Genomic DNA, 22,216 nt, shown 5'->3' with positions numbered 1-22,216 from the left:
AGACTTAGACTTAGTTCCTCCTACGCCGAGCGGCGCATCGGGCAGCTAGTGATCTCCATCGATGTCGGTCAGCAGCGACTGCTTCAGCTTCGTCCCAGGCAATGTCGACAGTTCTCAGATCGTCCATAAATGTTCGACGCCATGTGGTCTTTGGTCGGCCTTGCTTTCGCTTGCCAGTGCGTGGACGCCATGTCATGGCAATCTTAGCTGGGCGATGAGGGGGTAGGCGTAAAATATGTCCCGCAAAGCGAAAGCGCCTTTCTGCAACAACATCGGCTAATGGGCGGGTGCCTGCTCTTCGTAGGACCTCCTCATTTGTTATTCGGTCCCGGTAGGAAATTCTCAGGATTCGCCGCAAGCCACGTTGTTGAAGCACGTTCAGGTGTTGAATAATTGCACTGCCTGAATTAAGTACAAGAAAACCTACAACTCATGGCCTCACACATGGATCTTGGAATGCCTAGAGCAGATGAAAAAGCACTTCGGACTACCTCAAAACAGTTCTGGCAACTCAGGATCCCACTGACATATCTTTCATAGAGGTGGCAGAGTGGGGGATAAGGGAATGACTAACCCATCACTGAGGGTGAGGTCACTAAGCCAGTTAAACAACTCCTCGGTAGCAGGGCCCCTGGGGTGGATGAGGTTTACCCAGAATTCCTGAAGGATGCTTTAGGGCTGCCTTGGTTAACATTAGTGGTGCAACGGATCACGGTTGATCCAAAATCTGAACCGATCCCACTCCACAGTTCGGTACGCACGTGATCCGAAGAATCGAAAAAGAAAAAAGAAAGTATGTGCGTGGTGCGCACAGTCAGTCTGTCAAGTGGTAGTTATGGCCAGCGCTAGCGGTCCAAGTAGCGGAGCAGAGGAGTTTGCGGCATTTAAGCAGCCCTTTGCTGCCCAGTCCGACCGGGCTAAAGCTATTAATAAAGCTAATGGGGTGTTTAGCTGCAGACGGGAGGCCGTCGTCTGTTGTGCAAAACAAGGGGTTTAAACTGTGATGAACGTGCTTGAGCCACGCTATGATTTCTTGTTGCGCGTCCACTTCAGTGACATCGTTCCAAGCATGTATGAGCAGGAGAAGTTTAAAGTTATGGCTGAACTGTCCCAGGCATCTTCTGTTGCTCAAACTACAAATGGGTGGAGCTCCTGGGCAACGGAAAGCCACGTGACCGTCACAGCGGAGTGGTAGATACAAAGCCCTGCACTGCCCTATAGATTACATTAGATTAGATGAAACTTTATTTATCCCTCGGGTGGGTTCCTCCGGGAAATTCAGTTTCCAGTAGCACAGCACCGACAGAAGTTGCAAAAATGTGAGCAGAAATATACCACATATACACATTTATAAATACAGAGAATACAAAAGGGATAAATAGAATAAATAGGAATAAGAATACCAGGGAACGGTACATTTTAAGTATTGTGAGTCTATTACACCGTTGGATATTAACAAAAACTATTGCACAGTGAAAAGGCACTACAGCTACTTGTTCCCCTCTCCTCTGTCCCTGTTTCCCCTCCAGCGAGGAGTTAAACAGTTTGTTGCCGTGTGGGACAAAGGACTTTTTAAGTCTGCTGCTCCTTGACTTTGGGAGAAGCAACCTGTCACTGAACAGACTCCTCTGGTTGTTTATAGCCATGTGCAGAGGATGCAGAGGCTGCCCAGCATGGTCCATAATGTCCATATTGCACCTTAATTTGTTTTATATAAGTGCGTGGAATGAGTCTTCAGTTGAATGTTTTTTAATAGGCAAAAAATACTTAAATAAGTAAACGGCGAGTAGAATTTTTGTCTTTTTTTTTCTATTTTTGCTGATCCGAAAATTGATCCGATCCATGACTTTAAAACCGTGATCCGATCCGAACCGTGAGATTTTTGATCCGTTGCACCACTAGTCAACATGCCTCTACAATGTTGAATAGAAATCTGGAGCGGTACCTCTGGATTAGAATAGAATAGAATGTGGTTTTCGTCCCGTTTGCAGAACATTGGATGATTTCTTTACCCTCTTGAGGAAATTTGAGGGTACATGGGACTTCATCCAACCAGTGTACATGTGGTTTAATAGACTTTGACCATGTCCCTCTGAGTATTCTGTGGGAGGTGCTTCTGAAGTATGGGGTGTCTGACTATGAGCTATTTGGTCCCTATACAACCGTTGTAAGAGTTTACGTCATACTTGCTTCTGGTGGATGTTGGTCTACACCATGTGGCTGCCCTTTGTCGTTGATTCTGTTAATGATTTTTATGGACAAAATTTCTAGGTGTAACCAAGTAGCAGATGGCTTTCATTTGGGTGGTCTCAGAACCTTGTCTCTGCTTTTTGTAGACGATGTGGTTCTATTTCTGTGGGAGATCAACAAATGTATTGGGGCTGTAGCTGCAGTGATGAAAAGAGGTGGTGATGTGTTTACCAGTCTATCTACGTCCCTACTCTCACCTATGGTCACAAGCTCAGGGTTGTGACCAAAAGAACAAGATCACGGATGAAAGTGGCAGAAATGAGCTTTCTCTGAATGGTGACTGTTATCTCTCTTAGAGATAGGGTGAGGAGTTCAGCCACCTGGGTCGGGCTTAGAGGGTTTGTTCTCCTCCACATTGAAAGGAAACAGTTGAGATGGTTCAGGCAGGAAATAACAGCTAGATCTTTTTGCGCAGGATTTTTATATACTCAGTATAAACAGCCATGTCATCTTCTTTCTACCTCACTCACATGACACACACAGCTTGCTCCCTGAGTCATTTCCTGTTGGGATTTTTCATTGCACCATTATCCAAGATGGGTAAAAGGCAAGGTACTTCTTTCTAAATTAAGGTAAACATTACATTCATTTCATTAAAATAGTAAAATTTTCCAACTCATTTTAAACATTACTTTATTCCAATGCAATTGTTTGGTTAGCAAAATAAAAAAAAGAATTCTGTATTCTTTTCATTTATAATCTTCTGTGATCATGATCTATGTGCTGCAGCCATGGTGGGTGAATTTCTGTGACCTTCATCCCTTTTTATGCAGAAATTCCATATAAGTCTGCTTGATATTTGTTCTTCTTCAGTATGCCTCAAACACTAATAGGCACACAATACTGTAGCCTTTAAAAGATAAGATAAGATAAGATAACCTTTATTAGTCCCACACGTGGGAAATTTGTTTTGTCACAGCAGGAAGTGGACAGTGCAAAAGTTATGAGGCAAAAATTAGAATACAATAAGAATAAATACAGTACACAACTGTACAGAATAGAATAAAATACTATATACAGTAGAATAAAATAAAATAAATATACAATAAGATAAAAATAGAATACAAATACAAATACTATATACAACTGAGTAAAAAATACAACGAATACGAATACAACAAAATACCGTAATCTAAGCTCTGTTTTGCTAAATGAGGGCTACACACCTCTTAAACTTTATGGTGAAACAAAAAAAAGTCAAAATTTCCCTGGCAAGATAGTTTTTTGCAGTCTGCTTGGATTCACAAAAATTGCAGTCCAAACCAAATTGTTTGTATCTTTTAAGGTAGAGGGCATGAGGGTGTGCAATGGCAAAATAAGTAAAATATCCAAAGGCAGGTTCTAAGATGGTACGCTTCTGTAACAATGACTAAAGATTTTTTGACAGAGATGAACTTTTGAATCTGGATCATCCAGTTAACAGTGGGACCCATTATGTATGCAAGGGACTTAGGTACACAATAAAAATAAAAAAAACTATGGAAATAAAGCGAAACCCATCATTTTTGAATTGGTATGTTTCTGTGTTTCATTTTTTTTCATTGTTATTAACCACACATTAAATTTTGGAATTTATGAATTGAATGTTACCATTTATGGAAACTTCCATTAAAAAAACAAAAACAAAAACAGTGTACATGAAATTTATGTTTCAGTAAGATAACTGATTAGCTAATATAAACTCTGTAACAACTTCTACTGTAAAAACTTCTGTAGTTTTTGTAGTCTTATGTCTATCCTTAGAAATGAAACTTGCTAGCGTATACACCTGATTATCAGACAACGTAACTACTAAAGTTCTGTCTGTGTAACTTGCATCAACTTAGAGAAAGTCTTTGATGCCCTGGAAATCTTACTGACAAACCTTAAGACTACACATTCAGCATGTACCTTTAACAAATCAATTCTTCAAATTATAATTATAGTATTATGGGGTTTTTTTTAGGTCAAGGTAATGTAAAAGCAAGACTGGTGGCAGATGCCATGTTGGATGCAGTAATTGATGTGTTGAGCCAAAACTCTTTCGGTCCCCTGACCACAATCCGCATAGTTATTTTCCAGAAAGCTATGCTAAAAGACTTCCACAGCAGCCTGGAACAGAGAGCAGCTACTGATCCTAATCCTAAGGAAAAACGAAAGGGGGCCTGGAGAGGCATTTGCAAAATCAAAGGTAAAAATATGTATGAGAAAAACCTACTAGGACTGTTCTAGTGTCTCCAGTTGGTGTTGAACCTTAATTTCTAATGTTTTTGATTTTTTTTTTTCAGAAATGTTTATGGGTGGAAATACTGATGCTACTTGCTTCCACATTTGTGGTGACACTCAGGCTGATGTAAAATTAGCCAAGAAACTGATCCAAAAACTTCAGACGATCAAAATTGAAGACAACACTGAGATGCTAAGCAGGAAAAAAGATGATGGCATTCCGGGGCACTGGGAACTCATGCCAGCTACCCCATGTCAGGTTTTTGCGATACAGGCCAATACATCAGAATATGATGAAATCCTGAAGCTGTTCCAGGCATCATGCAATCAAACTGTTGATGTTAAGAAGGTAGCATTAACAATTTGGTCTTTTAATTTCTTATTTATCACTCAGATCACTAGAGCAGAAAGTTTTTGGTGGATGCATGGATAATGACTGATTATTTCAAAAAATGATTTTAATCAAATTTGTTTAAAATAACTTCCATAGAAAAGTTTTTTGGGTAATAAAATGTCCACAAAAGAATCTCTCACTCAAAATGTATTTAATGTATTTAAAATGTATTTTTGTACATACGTTCAGGGATTTATGCAGTCAAACTGTTATGAAATTAGCATTAAACATTATTTTTTAGCTTTTTAAAAAAAAGTATCTTTCAAGGAAAACAGATTAACTTATTTTGACTAAAAGTAGTTAAAATAAACTTACATCAGTCTACACAAAAAGCACTTTTCTTCTTCTCAGATTGAGCGTATCCAGAATCCTGGATTGTGGAAGTGTCTACAGATCAAGAAGCGTGACTTGGAGTTGAGAAATGGTCATCAGAATAACGAGAGACGCCTTTTCCATGGTACCTGCAACACAAATGTGCCAAATATTAATAAGCGAGGTTTCAACAGGAGCTATGCAGGAAAGAATGGTGAGATGTTTGTGGACCATGTTTGTGGATCATAACAGAAAACATCAAATATTTAAACTGAGATGTTTGACTTTTTATAAAAAAAAAAATTACCTCATTTTGAATTTAGCAACACAGCTCAAAAAAGTTAGGGACACAAAGAGACTGGAAAATAAGTGGTCCCAAAAAGCAACAGCCAAAGGGTCATTTTGCAAATAATTAGTACAACTGATCAGTAACATGAAAGGGTATAAAACATACCATCTTAGAGAGGCAAAGTTTCCCAGAAAAACGGGCCTAGGTTCAACAGTGAGCAAACTGTTGAACACTTTCAAAAAAATATTAATCAATGTGAATTTGAGAATACTTTGAATACTTCATTATCTACAGTACATAATATCAACAAAAGACTGGGAGAATCTGTCTTTGGAATAAACAGCTTCCACATTTGGAAAGATATCACTAATGCGGAAAGATATATACAGGTTTTACAGCAACATATAATTCTCATTCAAGACCCAGCTACAGTGGGGCACAAGGCAGTGTACTCCTAGTAACAGACCCAAGCCTGGATAAATGGCGAGGGTTGTGTAAGGAAGGACATCCTGTGGAAAATCTTGTCCAAATCAAACATGCAGATCATAAAGATTGAGATTACCATGCCAGATCCATTGGGGACTGGGTTAACACCAACCACCTCTGGTGCTGTTGGAGAGAGGCTATTGTGGAAAGTGTGCTAGTGTGTGGGTAAGGGTGATTTCTCAAAGACAATAAAGAGGACAGGTGCAATTCGTGTTAAGCAGCAGCAAAGGGGAGCGAGCTGTTTGATATGACAGATAGGAGGAGGACAGATGCATTGTTACTGCAGGAGATGAGGTGGAAGGGAAGCAAGGCCAGGACCTCTGGAGATGGATTCAACCTGTTCTACCATGGTATAGACAGGAAGGAAAACAGATTAGGTGCAATCTTGAATTAAGAGTATGTGAATAGTATCATCAAGGCAGAATAAGGTTGAAGAGGATGTCAGACCGGGGTAATGTTAAATGTATGTATGTCTTATAGGTGTGATGTCAGAAGAGAGAGGAATTCTGGAGTAAGTTTGATGAGGTGTTAGACTGCCATGAGTGGAGAGAGAGCAGTGACTGAAGTAAATGTCACTAGAATTTCAGTTATTACACTCAGTTTGAATGTCTGTCTCCACAGTATGTTGCATTGTAAATAGAATCTTAGTTTATGAGATTAGCAAATCATTCCTTTCTGTTTTATTTAAAAAAAATGTTTTGCCCCCGCTTTTTTGAAATTGGGTTTTAGTATTTAAGTTTGGAGTGCTGTGACTACTACTATTATTATTATTAATAGTAGTAGTCATTACTATTATTATTATTATTATTAATCATAATAATAATAATAATAATGGCAGATAATATGTTATATCTTTTTCATTGATTTCTCTTCTTTTCTCTCTCTTCTATTTTCAGCTGCATCCTACGGCAATGGCACATATTTTGCTGTCAATGTAAGTTACTCTGCTAGCAATACCTACTCCAAGCCTAATCAGAACGGGGAGAAGTTTATATACGTCTGCCGAGTTTTGACTGGTGACTTCACTGTTGGAAAACAAGGCATGATTGAACCACCAGTGAAAGGCCCCGCCTCCACTGACCTGTACGACAGTGTTGTGGACAAAACCCCCAATCCCACCATGTTTGTTGTCTTCCATGACGCCCAGGCGTATCCTGAATATTTGATTACATTCAAGCGAATTAGATAAAAACCTCAAGAAACAGCTCTTAGAACAGTCTGTAGCCTGATTTTTACCTGCACTGTTTTTGATGCATGTGTACATCAGATCAAGAATCATTTTTAGCTTTATAAGAAAACGGAAATTTGCTGCTGTTCAAATAAACAAGCCCTCAGAAAAAAATAAAGCACAACAATTTAATCTTTAGTATACAATACTTTAAAATGACTTACCTACATTTTGTCTCTAATTTATGACTGTTAAAGGAAAATATGTCATAGTCTGGAATTTTTATATGTTTGTACTTTTTTTTCTGAACAGCATCTGTTCAATGTTTTTAGTAATTTCTTTGAACATATATAAATATCTTCCAATTAGACACAGGTAAAAAAGATGCTCTTGTTTTCAATGAAAGTGATTGAGAGGAACAGCCAGCCAGATCTGAAAATCTGTCCATAATTTTGATGAATTTCTAGGTATAGCCAGCTGGAGGACGGCTTACACTTAGGTCATTTTAGAATCTCATTCCTGCTTTTTGCAGATGATGTGGTTTTGTTGGCTTCACCAGGTGGTGGCCTCAAGCTTGCACGATTTACAGCTGGATGGGAGGCAACGTGAGTGAAAATAATCGTCTCCAAATCTGAGGCCATGGTGCTCAGCTGGGAAAAGGTGGAGCGCACACTCTAGGTCAGGGATAAGTTACTGCACCAAGTGGAGGAGTTTAAGTATCTCGGGATACTAGGGGAGAGGGAGATCAAACTAAGGGTCAAAATGTTTCCAGATATCTTTCAATATTTCAATATTCTCTTGTTTAACCTTCTTTAGTGCATCAGATTGGGTAATTATATTACTCTTTAATACTGCTTTATATGCATCCTCCATCAGGGGTGGTGCTACTATTCCATTTTATTTTGTATCTGTTTAATTTACCGTTTCATCTTGAACCTTTGGATTGTTTAAGATATTCAAGTTCAGTTTCCATATGGTAAATTATTATTAAAACATTATTAATGCAAATTGTCAACCAATTAGGTGAATGATCTAAAATATCAACTGTTTGGATTTTGTGCCTGTTTCCCTTGAAAGAGGTCATAAATGTTAAAGTCTGTCATATAAGTTCATCTTGAACCTGGTTTGAGATAAATGGTTAAAGATGAATGCTGTCTGTCTCATAATGACTCAGTGACTCAATGTGAAGAGAAATTGTAGAAGGCAAAGGAACTCAGACTCAAGATATCTTAATACATGTGCACACATGGACGACCCCCCCTCATCGCCCAGATCCATCCCGCAGCAACGTGTGCAGGGCAGATATGAGTGAGAGGGAAGACCGCCCAGTGCATCCAGAGCTTTCTTTATTTATCCTTCAAGGAGGTAGGAGTGGCATGTTCAGAATACAAAAACATTTCCATATTAGGAAAAAGAGACCATTAGCTTGCCTGTTGACAAAGGAGGTAGTATGTATAGAAATGCAGACATTCCATAAAAGGGAAGAGAGAGAGGGGGAGCGCCAGTCTGTCTGTTTAAAACCGGATGTCACCACATTCCTCTAAACATAAGGCTTCAATCTCTCTCTCTCTGTGTTGGCTCCAATTCACAAACTCCTCTTCTTTAATGAAGCTACAACTAAGCATAATTCACAAAATTAAAAAAAATCTCTCAACACTCAATAACTCGTAATGACTCACAATCACCTGGTTGTGACTATTCTTTGCCCCTCGGAACTGGCAGGTACATAACCACCACAAAAAGCTAACTACTACAAATAAGAACATACGGCAAGAGAATGTCCAATAGAGCTTCCAAAGTAGGAAGTTTGTTGATAGAGAGCAGCTTTGATGAACGAGATTCCTTTGCCCAAGAGTCCTGGCACAGTCTACAATAACTAAATATTATGAAACCAGGAAGAAGAACAGGAATAGAGATTATAAAGGATATAATAAATGCTAAAGGGAATTATCACTTTTATCAATATACAAATTGAGCAACATTTTTTACATAACAGGAACAATGACCCTGTGTTATCAAAACAGTTTGCACTTTTCCTGCCTGAAAAGGAAAAGTTTGCACCACTGAAATATCTACACCACATTTCAGTGGTGTAGATATTTAAAATCTACACCACTGAAATGTGTCATTAAATTACTTAAAAATTGCCTCAGTGCCTTCTTTCAGAAGAAAGCACTGAGGTGGAGGTGAAGGAGAAAGCGACAGCATGAAAACAGGATGCTGACCTCTCCAAACGGCCTCTCAGTTCTGTTTGTTTCCCCCTCCTCGAACGGCACTGCTCAAGAGTCCTGCCCAATCTAAGCCAACGTCATTTATAGGGGAAAAATTGAAAGTAATAAGAGCACACAGCACTAACCTACTTGTACTGGTAAGCAGTTAAAATCTTATAAGCGTTATGAAATGAGTTTTTGTTTATCCACTTTAAATTAAATTTTTTTGTTATACAATACATATACCTAATTACATTTTATATTTCTTACATAAGAAGGAGCTTGAAGACGTAGTCGACCATCAACTTGGCAGTTTTCCGCGGCAGTGGGGAGTTTCTTCAGGGCAATGAAGTGGGCATCTTTAGAGAATCTGTTGATGTTGGAAAGCACCACCGTTTTACCTGAGGAGTTTGGAAGTCTGGTGACAAAATCCAGTGCAATGTGAGACCAGAGGGCAAGAGGGTATGAACAGTGGTTGCCGCAGTCCAGATGGTCGCTGGGTGCGGGTCTTACTCCGGGCGCAGGGTCCGCAGGCAGCCACATACTCTTGAACATCACGCTCCAGGGACTCCCACCAAAAGTGGCGCTTGATCAGGGCAGTGGTACGGGCAGTTCCAGGGTGACAGGAGAATCGAGAGTCATGTGCCCACCTGATCACTGTAGCACGAGCAGCCGAAGGAACGTACTGACATCCAGCAGGCCCTGTTCCTGGGTCAGGTTCATCCTGGAGGGCCTGTCGGATGGTCTCTTCAATTCCCCACGACAGAAACGCCACTCGACAAGCCGCGGGCAGCACTGAAGGAGGTACGGTCTGGTCCGTGTCTGGAGCAAATTGCCGGGAAAGAGCATCAGCTTTAGCGTTCTTATGACCTGGGCGGAAAGAGAGGGAGAAGTTGAAACGGTCGAAAAACAGAGACCATCGGTTTGGCAGGTGTTAAGCCGTTTCGCCGTTCTGAGGTAAATGAGGTTTTTGTGATCAGTGAAATAATGAAAGGGTGTTCTGCTCCCTCCAGAAGGTGGCGCCATTCCTCCAACGCCAACTTAAATCAGAGTCTCTGGTGTCGCCTGCACTCTGGCGCTATCTGCAGCACACAGTGAGTCACTGCACTATTATATCTGGATTTCTGCTGCGCTGTTCGCCAAAGAGTGAAAGAGTGCACGACATTTGAAAATGATTTTTCTTCATGTGTGCGCGCGTGCGCAAAAGCCACGCTTATGTTTTTTTTTTCTTGTTTATTGTTAGGGTGGAGTTTTAGTTTTATTTTTTTTAATTGTCAGACAGAATCATGGGTTCCAGGCTGGAAATCAAAGGGTTGATGCTAAGTGTTGTCAGTGTGTCTTCAGGGGGAGAAAGTGATGATTGGAACAGACTTCAGTGGAGATGTAGGTGAAAGGAACAGAGGTCAAATTTGGCAGAACAGGTGGAAGTGGGTTTTGCTAAAAGGATGAAAATGGCTGTGGCCATCAAGTAAAGTCAAAAATCTAATATATGGCTCCACAGTTATTGTTAGGGTGGAGTTTTATTTTTATTTTTTTAATTACGCGGACTGTATTCCCCACCCATGGGCGCAGGTGTGTCTACCTGCCATGGGAAGTTTCGAACGCGGAAGTTTGTAGGACTTGTCATGGTTGCAGGGAGAGTGCGGCGGACTGGTTTAGCTGCTCTGTAAAACGAAATACGCAAAACAGCAGCTTGTTCGGGCGCTGCGCCTACACAGGTTTTCTGGACTTCCCGACCCGAGTCGTCAGCCGTACAACGACCCAATGGCATCTCCCGGACCGGGGAGTACCAGCGGCCCGGTGCAGGGAGCGGGGCTCGGGGAGAGCCCGTCGATGAGCACTGAGAAACTGAGCTCCTCGGCTGTCAATCGCATGTTAATGGAGTTTCTGATTTACTGCGGGAGAGCCGTGTTCATCTTCTACCCCGTATACCTGACGGGTTACCTGGGCCTCAGCATTAGCTGGGTGCTGCTGTGCATGTTTGTGCTCACTTGGTGGAAGAAAAATCGCCAGTGGAAGGACGCCCGGATCGGATCGGCTATTGACTTTGTGGACAATGAAAAGCACACGATCAACACTGAGCTGAAAGGTTCCCTACAAATGGCATCTTGGGTAGGTTATGTGTAAATATGTGTACAGTAAGAAACTGTCGCTCTGCGTCTGTTTTGCTTTAGAGCACTTCAGCAGCCTGGCAGCAAAGCCTTTCAGGTCAGCAGCTCTCCAGTCATGGTAGAAAAAGCTACCATGTCATTTATTTGTTTAAAACTGTAGGAAATAGTATCGTTCTCCCTTGCACTGTTTTGCATAACAAGACACACTCAGGCTGGTCCATTTTTTATTGCACCACACTCACCCAAAAGAGTGACTCATGGCACGCAACAAGGGTTAGGACAGACAATGAAAGAGGTTTCTTCTAATGTTACAGGAGTTCAGCACGCACAGTGGCTGTGAAACCAGGTCAGATTTTACTGATGCCTGTAGTTTGTGTCTTACAGCCTTATCTGTTCGTGTGTCCATGACCATGAAACTTGCTGGTGACAGAGCCCCTGATGACAATTACATCAAAGTCTCAGTTCATGCAAGACATATTTTAAATACAGCACACCCGAATTCTCATTTTAAAGCAGTTGGATGAGTTCATTTTAAATGAATTATATTTGCATGACTAATTCTATAATTATATTGTATAATTAATAAGTAATTCATCTTCTGCACTCTTCATGTCAGCATGTTGTGCAGACAGTTTCAACGGAGATTATGTTTACAAAACCACTTCTAACTTTAATCTATTTTTTCCTAAAGGTGAATTTCACTGATGTGGAGAAGGCTCAGTGGCTTAACAAGGTATAGTACTGAAGTTCACTTACTCCACCTCATCTGAGCTTTATGAGGTATGACACCAAGTATGTGTCCCATCAACACTCTGGGGGGGTTCATTGATAAATTAGCTGAAAGCAGACTGAATGAGTGACGATCTTTCATTTAATTACTGTTAAAAGTAATTTCGAGTTCACCTAATTTAAAAGTACACTGTAAGTACGATTCCATTTACTGTTTGATCAAGGTGTTTCCACATGGTGTTTTTTGTTGTGTTCAGGTGTTGGAGCAGGCGTGGCCCTTCTTTGGGATTTACATGGAGAAGTTATTAAGAGAAAACATCCAGAAGTCTGTCAGGACCTGCAGTACTGCACTCAAAGCATTTACTTTTACCAAGATCCATTTTGGACACGTAGTGAGTTGCTGTGATTTATGCACCATTCCTTTTTGTACTGCTTCAAGTCCACTTTAATATGCAATGAGTTTTGTGACTGAGTGAGTTTCTTTAAATGCTTTTATTTTCAGCCTCTCAAGATCACTGGAATAAGAGCATACACACATGAAGTGGAACGTAGGGAAGTGATTCTGGACATGAACTTAAGGTCGGTCAAATACATTTTTAAAATGTAAATTCCAAGTAGTCTGCATGTTGTTTTCTCTTGCTATCATTTATGTCTGACCAGCTCAGTTCACTCTGCAGTTATTCTGGTGATGTGGACATCGACGCTCAGGTGAACTCAGCAATCACAGCTGGTGTGAAAGGACTTAAAGTGAGCGTCTCAGTTTTTCTGTCTTCTCTCTTTCTATCTGCGTCATGTTCTTACTGTTCTTCTAAAACTTTCTTTAAATCTTCCAGCTCCAGGGGATGATGAGAGTTGTTTTAGAGCCTCTTATTGGTCAAGCACCTCTGGTGGGAGGAGTCACTTTTTTCTTCATTCGCCGCCCTGTAAGTGGCCACAGATTTTAATCCGTTATGTGATTAACATTGCTTAAATCTCCAATTGATCTCCAATTGATTTTTTTTCAGACACTGGAAATAAACTGGACTGGCATGACAAATGTTCTGGACAGCCCTGCTTTTGGGTAAGAAAATCCCAGAGGTGCTTTTAAATTGAATCATTCTGTTGTTGTCTCTTTAGGGTCATCCAGACTTTTTGATATTTATTTGTCTCACTCCATCTTTTGCCTTACAGTTCACTGTCAGAGGAGACTATCATAGACATCATCGCTTCTCTCATGGTGTTGCCCAACCGCATGTGTATTCCCCTCATAGACCAGGTCAAAATGGACCAAATGAGGTTTCCACTTCCTCGTGTAAGTACCATCACATCAGCTCTTTTAACCTATTTTTACTTGTTAATTATACAAAGATTCTATCATTCATATGAATCATGTGCTTTTTCTTCCTAGGGGGTGGTGAGGGTCCACTTGCTGGAGGCAAGAGATCTGGTGGCTAAGGATACATACATGATGGGTTTAGTGAAAGGCAAATCAGACCCCTATGCCACACTCAGAGTGGGCAACATACACTTCAAAAGCAAGACCATCAAAGAGAATTTGCACCCAAAATGGAATGAAGTGTATGAGGTAGGCTAACACAAACACACTTCAGTGACACGCACTTTGATTTCAGTAATGGGATTACTATTTGATTCTGCTGTTTTTGTCCCTCTTTTAATTCTCAGACAAACTTGATATCAGCTCAAATCAGCTAGTTTTTAGAACAATTTCTGCACAACTGTCTCTGATCTGCCTAAAACATTTTGAACTTACATAATGAAAGCTGTGAAAGTTTTGCTTCACACATCAAATCATTTTCAACAGTATTTTTTTCAAAATTGATTTTAACACATTTTTTAACTGCAGATATTTATCAAAAGTATTTTCTCTTCAGTTTGTGGTAAGGACCCGACGCACACAAAGGTCTTTGCTGTGCTGATGTTTTATTATATATGAAGGCACGCTTGCATCAGGAGGCAGCTCCTTCCTCAGCTCCTCCACTGCACACTCACATCCCCACCATCTCCACCATCCCCACCATCCCCACCATCTCCACCATCCCCAGATATATAGAGAGAGCGACAGTCGTCAGTCACAGCACGCACCTGTCTCCTCTGCCACACCTACGCAGGACAGACAAGATAACATTTTAGGCTTTTATCTTTAACAGTCTTTGAGATATTCATGTTCAAACATTGCCTCAGATTGTACACAAAAAGGCCTGACAGTGGCTCAACAGACCATTTTCCCAAAAATATATATTGAAAAGTATCTGATATGCAAAGCTAAAATCTTTCAAGAATCATTGTATATGTTCAAATTTGTAAAATTTGTACGTAACTCGGAGACGGTTGAGCAGATGGCCTGCGCAGATTTGATGCGATCATCCTAACACAGACGTTTTTCTTACACTGTAATCTCGTCTGCATCATGCTATTGAAGACAGAGATGCTTGTTTTTGCTTGTAAAAAACAAATAACTCATTATTTGAAGACTACAATTTATTAGTATCTAATATCCCATTTTCTATAAGTAATCTACTAAAAATCTTACCCATAATATTCTAAGAAGTCAGACTCATTAAACTTGAAAGACATTTTGAGATATCTTTGTCTTTTTTATGCAGTTTGTTGTCCATGAAGCGCCGGGCCAAGAGCTGGAGTTAGAGCTCTATGATGAGGACACAGACAAAGATGATTTTCTTGGAAGGTATTTAGCATACTTGTGCCATTTTGTGTTACCTATGATTTCTTTGGTTCTTAGCCCTCTGCTGATATCAGTAAAAGGCTGATAGGTTGTTGTTGTCATCCCGCCGGCCGGGCAAAGGGGGACATTGCCTCAGATTGTACTGGTGCAGAGCCACGTCTGCCTCAGTGCATTTTAAGAACCAGGCAACAGTTTGAAACTGTTGAGGTCTTTTTTTATGGTCAGAAAATCGTATTGGACAGAATCTGTGGATAGCATCAATCATCTTGTATTAGTCCTTCCCAGAGTCATTGACATCAGTGGATTTGTAGCTATGAAAGTGATATAAACACGCAGTTCTGACGCATTATTGACGTTATGTTTTTATTTTACATCTATTTAGATATAACCTCGATTTGGGAGAAGTGAAGAAGGGAAAACAAATGGATCAGGTGCGCTCTTTTATCCTGAATAAGCTCAGTAATCTCTATAACACAACATGTCTTATCAAATGCTCTTGTATGTGTTACTATTTTCTATAGTTTTGTATTTACATTAAAGCTTTTGAAACATCCTCTTATTCTCCCAGTGGTTTGCTCTGGAGGATATACAGCACGGTGAAGTTCATCTTAAGCTCCAGTGGTTTTCCCTTCAGACTGACACCAGCCTGATGAAGGAGGTACAGCAGCCCAGTGTTTCTTCAGTCTCGCTAACATCCGCGTTCATACATTTTACTTTGAACTAAAAGCTGCGGCGGGATGTGCACTGCGCTCAGCTGCTCCATAAATCCCATTATTTTTCCCTCTCCAACACTTTCTTCCAGTCCACCGACAACCTTGCCTGTGCTATGCTTGCAGTGTATCTGGACAATGCCACTGATCTACCAGTAAGTATCTTCTAATGGGAAATATTGCTGTTGTTGTAAGGCATTGATTCAAGTGTGCTCAGCCATATTCTTCCACTTCTGTATAGAAAGATGGCCGCGAGGCTGCAGACCGTCATAAACATGGGAAGAACCCCAAAGAAGAACGGGTAAGACGAGAGCGTCGTTGCATAACTGATGCCAGTTAATAAAATTGGCGTCATTTCTGCATTTTCTACATTTCATTTTGCTTGTTCAAAAAAAAAAAAACACATCACATAATTATTTTCCTTCTTAATGATAAATCGAGAAGATGTTTGCCTCAAAGTCTGTCGTTCACATACGCAGATGGTTGTTTTCTTTGACTGTCCAATAAAACTCTCGGCTTCTGTTTCATTTTAACACTGTGCAGTTGATAGCGCTTTCGTATCTTGATGTCTCGGTCAGATTAGCTTTCTCTTGTAGTTCTAGGTGTGGTTGTGTCTGAAAGCTGGTCCTTCCAGTTTGTCTGGTGCATGCCTGTCATTTTGTATGGGTGTGTTATTGTCAGCTAGTTTTCATATCACGTGAGGCTTTTCCAGGTTAAGTTTCTCACACTCGCACAACTCGTCAGGACTGTGCTGAGAAAAACTCAAAACTACTACAATTTTAAACTAGTTGTAGAATGATGTTTTCTTAGACTTTATGAATAAATACGTTTTTACTCAGAGCGTTTAAGCTTCCACTTTGTGCAAGGTGGCATAATTTCATTGCCTCTGACTGTCCTCTGCTGGTCATAGGATGAAAAAGCAGTCAAAAGTGTGTGAAAAGTAAAGTGTGAGAGAACACTGAGTGTGTTGAGTTAAGGTTTCATTATCCTGAAATGCAAAAAAGGAGGGTTGGCCATTGTAGTGTGCGTGTGTGTGTGTGCCTCTAATGAATCTCAGCTTACACTTCTGTTTCCCACATATCCCAGTTTCTGTGGTGTGTTTGCATTTAATACTGGGTTGAATTCATAAGATTCCAGTCTGCTTGTTGACAAACACCCAAGTTTTGTAGAATCCACATAGAATTTCAATGGCAGAAGGCAGACTGCCGCCGAGTGTCACATACTGCAGCCTGCCTGTCAGGTATGCAGTGATCCATGAGATAAACGACGTGTTTAGTGAGATTTCCTGTGGCTTCTGTCTCAGTAGAAACTGCTCATGTTAAATACAGTTGAGGAATCCCAGAAGGTGATGTTCACCTTGTAGCTATTATTATCTAGATCTTATGTGGATTTTTTGTTTTGTTTTTCATCATCCATCCATCTTCTTCCGCTTATCCGGGGCCAGGGTCGCGGGGACAGCAGCCTAAGTAGAGAAGCCCAGACCTCCCTCTCTGGGAGGCATCCTTGTCAGATGCCCAAAACACCTCAACTGGCTCCTTTCGAGGTGGAGGAGCAGCTACTCTACTCTGAGCTCCTCCCAGATGGCTGAAGGTCTCACCCTATCGCTGAGGGAGAGGCCAGCCACCCTTCATAGGAAGCTCATTTCTGCTGCTTGTATCCGCGATCTCGTTCTTTCTGTCACTACCCACAGCCTCACGGACATAGATCGACCGGTAAATTGAGAGCTTTGCTTTTACAGACAGCTCTCTCTTCACCACAACAGCATCCGCATCGCCGCAGCCGATGCAGATGTACTTTTATTAGAGGTTTACAACTGCAAGTTGGTCATTCTGGTATTAATGTTGACATAGAAGTCAGTAATTAGAAAACTGATACTCTCACTGTCTCACTGATTTGCTTTATTTTCAGCTCACAAAGAGAGTCGCCTGCCCCAACTCCTTTGTTGAATTTTCCATTGACAAGGATGTTAAGAAAAGCAAGGTATTGCTCTCACTTAAACATGCTGATACGTCATTTTCTCCTTCAAATGTTTCTGTTCTTTATATTCTTGTTCATATGTGATGAATCCTGATGGTTAGACTTGCTGATTTGCTACCGTTTATCCACTTTACAATTTTGTTTATATACAGTAGTTATGTTTGTGAACACTTTGTGTGATAATATTTCCCCTTTGTTCATAATGTAGCACTTTATTTTTTTAAACCAGAGAATGGTCTACATTGAGGAGCTTTATTATGAAACTTGTTAGAAAGCATAGCAGGTATATTTCAACTAAATTCTCACACATACACAAAAATCCCACTTGTGACAGAAACGTGTCTGTCTGTGGATGTCTCAACAACCAAACTTGTTTGTTATTTCCGTGAGAAGAAGAACAGAGAACAGAGATTATCTGTATTTCACTGCTCCAGATCCTACGGGTCACAGTACTGTTAACAGCATATTTTAAAAGAAAATATTAGTCGTGTAAGAAGGCATTTAATAAATTCACTTTAAGCCCAACATAATTAAACCTGAATGAAGTACTACAGCATTTGGGCTTGTTTTTTGCCAATTGTTCAGGTGTTAAAACACATTTTAGTCATTTCTAGTTAAATCAGAACTTTTAGTTTTAGGACTGACTTAGCATGGGGAAAAAAACTAAAGCCCACCAGCACCTCTAAGCATTATTTTCTCTAAAGTGGCCTAAAATTAAAAATGTTTGACTATTTTTGTTCTAGAAGCACTTTGACCTGTGATCAGTAATATATATAAAGTCTGTGTTGTAAAAATATTCCCATTGCAAACAAGTAGCACAGTAACTGTCTTAAAAAATATATATATTTATTTATTTATTTTACTACTCGATGCACTGTTTCCCAGGTTGTGTATGCTTCCAAAGACCCGGTGTGGGAGGAGGGCTTCACCTTCTTTGTGCGTAACGTCAAAGCGCAGCAGCTCTCTATTCAGGTTTGTTTTCTTTCTCTGGCAAAAAAAGCAACAAAGCTATTTGCAAATGTATTTATTTTTAAAACATTTTTTAACAGAAGTAAAGGTTTCTAATTGTTTTTACCATATTCTTCAATCATTATTTTTCCACAACTACCTTATAATTCTAAATCATATTCTGAAACTAGATTCTTTCAATCTGTCTGATCTCCTCATGAGGTTAATGTAATTTGTATTTTTCATATTTTCTTTGTTCATGTGGTTCAGGTCAAAGAGCCTGAGAAGAAGAATCCACTCGGTGTTCTCAGCTTGCCCCTCAGTCGCCTCCTCAACACCTCCAACCTGACTCTAGACCAGCGCTTCCTGCTGGAGCGCTCTGGAGCAACCAGCCAGATCAAACTGAAGGCCACTCTGAGGGTGGGCATGCAAACATACACCCAAAGCAAATGATCTCTGTTGGTTTCCCCATTGTGTTTTCCACCTCTCTCATAAGTGATGGTTTTAGCCACAGTAGCACTGCTCATGTCTTCAACTCACACAGATTCTTAAATTGGAAGAGCCTCCACCCAAGCCTATCGTCAATCCTCCTTCAGAAGTCAAACAAGCAGGGAATACCTCAGTCTCCAATCCCTCCAACGCTCCATCCTCTTCTAACGCAGTTTCCTCCAAAGAAATTCCTGTTGTCTCTACTCCGAAACAAGTGCCAACTTCACCAAATGAAGGTTATTTAGCTCAACGCCGTGGCTCCTTCCAGGCGCCTGAAAACAGGAAGGAATCATCTTCATCATCAAACTTGCGTCGGTTCGACTCTCACAGCCTGCTGTCGGAGAACTCCATTGCTTCATCACGATTCGACCTGTCAGATGGAGCCACCTATCCCGAGTGAGACTTTGTTCTCTGCATGTTCTGTTAATGTCGACGTCTAACCTTTCTAGAAATATGGTGAACTGAGGCAGTTGCTGCATTTTTGAAAGAGTAGAAATAAAAGTGACCTTCGCATATTTGTTTCTCTTTAGGGCCATTAGGAATCATCAGGGTTCGTTTGGAGAGATTGAGCTGGTTATACGCTACGCAACCCTGAGACATAAGCTTGTTGTCATTGTTAACAGTTGCAGGTATGTCCCAAAAATCTGTCCTCAATAGTATTTAAGGCAGTAAAAAATGTAATTAAATATTCAAAACTTAAATACCTTGGCCTCTACCACACAGGAACCTATTCCCCTGCAGTGAGCACGGCACCGACTCTTACGTCCGCCTGTATCTCCTCCCCGACCAAACCTGGAAGCATCGTAAGAAGACGCATGTCAAGAAGAGGACAACTAATCCTGTCTTCAATGAAAAGTAAGCTTACCTGATTCATTAACCATCTTGTACTAATTTTTTCAAATAGGAAGAATTGATCATTTATAGTTTGCAGATTGTGTATCTTTAAAGTTCAGCCACTGACGTGGTTTCCTTTTTGTCCCAACCTGCTTTCATCACAGGGTTGAGTTTGACGTCTTACTCGAGCAAGCACAAACTAGGAAGTTGTATGTGTCTGTGAAAAATAACAAGATGTTGGTCTCCAGAGAGAAAAAGGGCATTGGCTCGGTGGGTAATTATACTTATAGATCAGATGAGCTACACATGTGGTAGTGATTCCCTGAAAATATAAATAATAAAATATGTAATTATGTAGAATGGGGGGGAAGGCATTAGATCCCCTGCTGAATTTGTAATTTTGCTAACTTAGAAAGAAATGAACACACTCTAATATTGATGCAGAAACACAGAATATGAACCGAAAGTCCAGAAAAGAAAGCATTACATCAAAGTGATAAATGATTTACATGTTGGTGGTATGTTCTGGGTCACTGTCATGTTGAAAGACCTATCCACGACCCACCTTCAGTGTTCTGTCTGAAGGAAGGAGGTTCTTTTATGGCCCTGTTCATCGACCCCTTAATGTGCTGAGATCGTCCTGTACCCTTGGCAAAAACAAGGGGAAAAAGTCTCAAAGTATTATGTTTCCAGCTCCGTGCTTGACTTTCTTTGGGTCATACTCAGCATTTCCTTCCTTGTAAACATGGAGGAAACTGATCCTGTAGACAGGTGTGCTTTATAAATATAATGAATTGACATCAGTAGTATCTTGATTGATTGACTGTAATCACAGTAAATTGGTAGGAGCCAGAATTCTGGCTTGGTTTTAGTCAAATACTTATTTCAGTCAATGACATGCAAATCAGTTTATAACTTTTATGATTTTTTTTCTGGATTTTTGATAAATATTATGTCTTTAAAATGAAACTACCATTAAAAAAAATTGAGACTGTTCATTACTTTGTGTGAAACTTACTTCCCTTTCTATATTTTTGTTCCTGACCTAAGCTTTAAAACTACTTGCAGCCGTCCCGTGTCACTCTTGGCCACCTAGTAGATGAACCTATGGTATAAATTTGAAATTCCTAGGTAACTTCCTTCCTTGAGTTATCACATTAACAAGATTCTCAAAAAACTTGAGTTTTGAAATGCACATTGAGGTCACTAAGATTCAAAACTCATACAAGATTTTGAGGAGATGCAGTATCAACTTGAAATTCCTACATCACCACTGGTGTCTGTCTGACGACAAGACCCCAGAAAGCCTTTTACAGCTGTGGGGTAAAAGGTTGTTAGTGAAACTGCTCGGTGCACGGTGATTTGTCGAACAAATATGCAACCTTTCATTTTCCAAACGGGCTTATAACAGTTTTGTTTTTTATTGATCCCTTTCATGTCAAACTGTCTTTTGCTGTCACTCTTTTGCAGCCTGTTCCAGATAATTAATGACATTTTTGCTTCTGTCCACAGGTAATAATAGATCTGTCAGAAATAGATCTAGTCAAAGGCATCACAGCGTGGTAAGGGGACACTTTTCTTTTTGCATGGTTTATGTGACACTAGCTACAAACAAAATGTTAGTAATTCCTGATGTGTCGCTCTGATTGCCCCTTTGCTGTTGGGCACTTTTTTCCTGTTTCTTTTTTTTTTTTATATATAACTTCCTGGACTATTGCTGCCGTTATGGAAGTTTTATAGCAATGTAGCATAAACAGTTTTTGTACAATTTCCCAGATGAGTGTAATTGTGGAGGGGAATAGAGCCTATCTGCCTGATGGCAGAAGGGAATTAAAACAATAGAAGATAACCTTTGCTAATTTTTATTTTATACTTATAATCACATAAACGTCTGATATTTCTTTTCTCTGAAGGTATGAGCTCACTCTACCCGGGCTGAAGAAGTGAGTGTAGCATGTACAACTGAGAGAAACTTCAGCTTGAAAAGCTGCTGCTGCAACCGCTGCAGAGAAAATGACAGACGTTCATACTCCTTACTCATCCGAAACACAGCAAACCAAGATTTATTTTTGTGTGTGTGTGTGCTGTGTGCTTTTTGTTTTTTTTTTGTAACAAAAAAAGACCCTTAATAACAATGAAAAAAGGTTTGTGCAAGCAAAGCAATGCCTATATTTTGGTTATTTCATCTGAACCAAAGTTCATCTTTAGTGTTATATTGTAAATAGATTTATTGACAGTTTTTATATATATATATATATATATATATATATATATATATATATATATATATATATATATATATATATTGGGGGAAATCAGGTAAAAGCCAAATGTTTGTTACAGCAATGTAGATGAGTGAGTGCATGGTGAGGAAGAATTACACACTTTGATAAACACTGAAATGCACGAAGTCCCACTAAG

At 40.0% G+C, this 22,216-nt stretch overlaps 2 protein-coding genes across 3 annotated transcripts in view; both read left to right on the top strand.

Moving 5' to 3' along the window:
• LOC120730974 (protein mono-ADP-ribosyltransferase PARP14-like) overlaps window positions 1-7,407 on the top strand; it is a 34,841-nt gene extending 27,434 nt beyond the window's left edge. For both annotated transcript variants that reach the window (XM_040027654.1, XM_040027653.1), the window contains exons 11-14: window positions 4,196-4,420; window positions 4,518-4,804; window positions 5,201-5,375; window positions 6,833-7,407. In XM_040027654.1, the coding sequence (XP_039883588.1) occupies window positions 4,196-4,420; window positions 4,518-4,804; window positions 5,201-5,375; window positions 6,833-7,125 (980 nt within the window). In that variant the 3' untranslated portion in view covers window positions 7,126-7,407. The remainder of the gene's footprint in view (window positions 1-4,195; window positions 4,421-4,517; window positions 4,805-5,200; window positions 5,376-6,832) is intronic.
• A 3,180-nt stretch (window positions 7,408-10,587) lies between these two features.
• esyt3 (extended synaptotagmin-like protein 3) lies at window positions 10,588-21,804 on the top strand. Its single transcript, XM_040027663.1, has 23 exons — window positions 10,588-11,426; window positions 12,117-12,158; window positions 12,412-12,546; window positions 12,657-12,733; window positions 12,832-12,901; window positions 12,988-13,077; window positions 13,159-13,214; window positions 13,325-13,445; window positions 13,542-13,718; window positions 14,758-14,840; window positions 15,220-15,268; window positions 15,406-15,495; window positions 15,640-15,702; window positions 15,789-15,848; window positions 17,456-17,527; window positions 18,410-18,496; window positions 18,743-18,892; window positions 19,017-19,357; window positions 19,492-19,590; window positions 19,685-19,816; window positions 19,960-20,065; window positions 21,308-21,357; window positions 21,709-21,804. The coding sequence occupies exons 1-23, from the start codon at window positions 11,079-11,081 to the stop codon at window positions 21,740-21,742; spliced, it is 2,532 nt and encodes an 843-aa protein (XP_039883597.1). The 5' UTR covers window positions 10,588-11,078; the 3' UTR covers window positions 21,743-21,804.
• The last annotated feature ends 412 nt before the right edge of the window (window positions 21,805-22,216 follow it).

The sequence above is a fragment of the Simochromis diagramma genome, unplaced genomic scaffold (assembly GCF_900408965.1).
Source record: "Simochromis diagramma unplaced genomic scaffold, fSimDia1.1 OVJJ01000343.1, whole genome shotgun sequence".
Taxonomy (NCBI): Eukaryota; Metazoa; Chordata; class Actinopteri; order Cichliformes; family Cichlidae; genus Simochromis; species Simochromis diagramma.
This window is presented reverse-complemented; position numbering and strand designations above follow the sequence as displayed.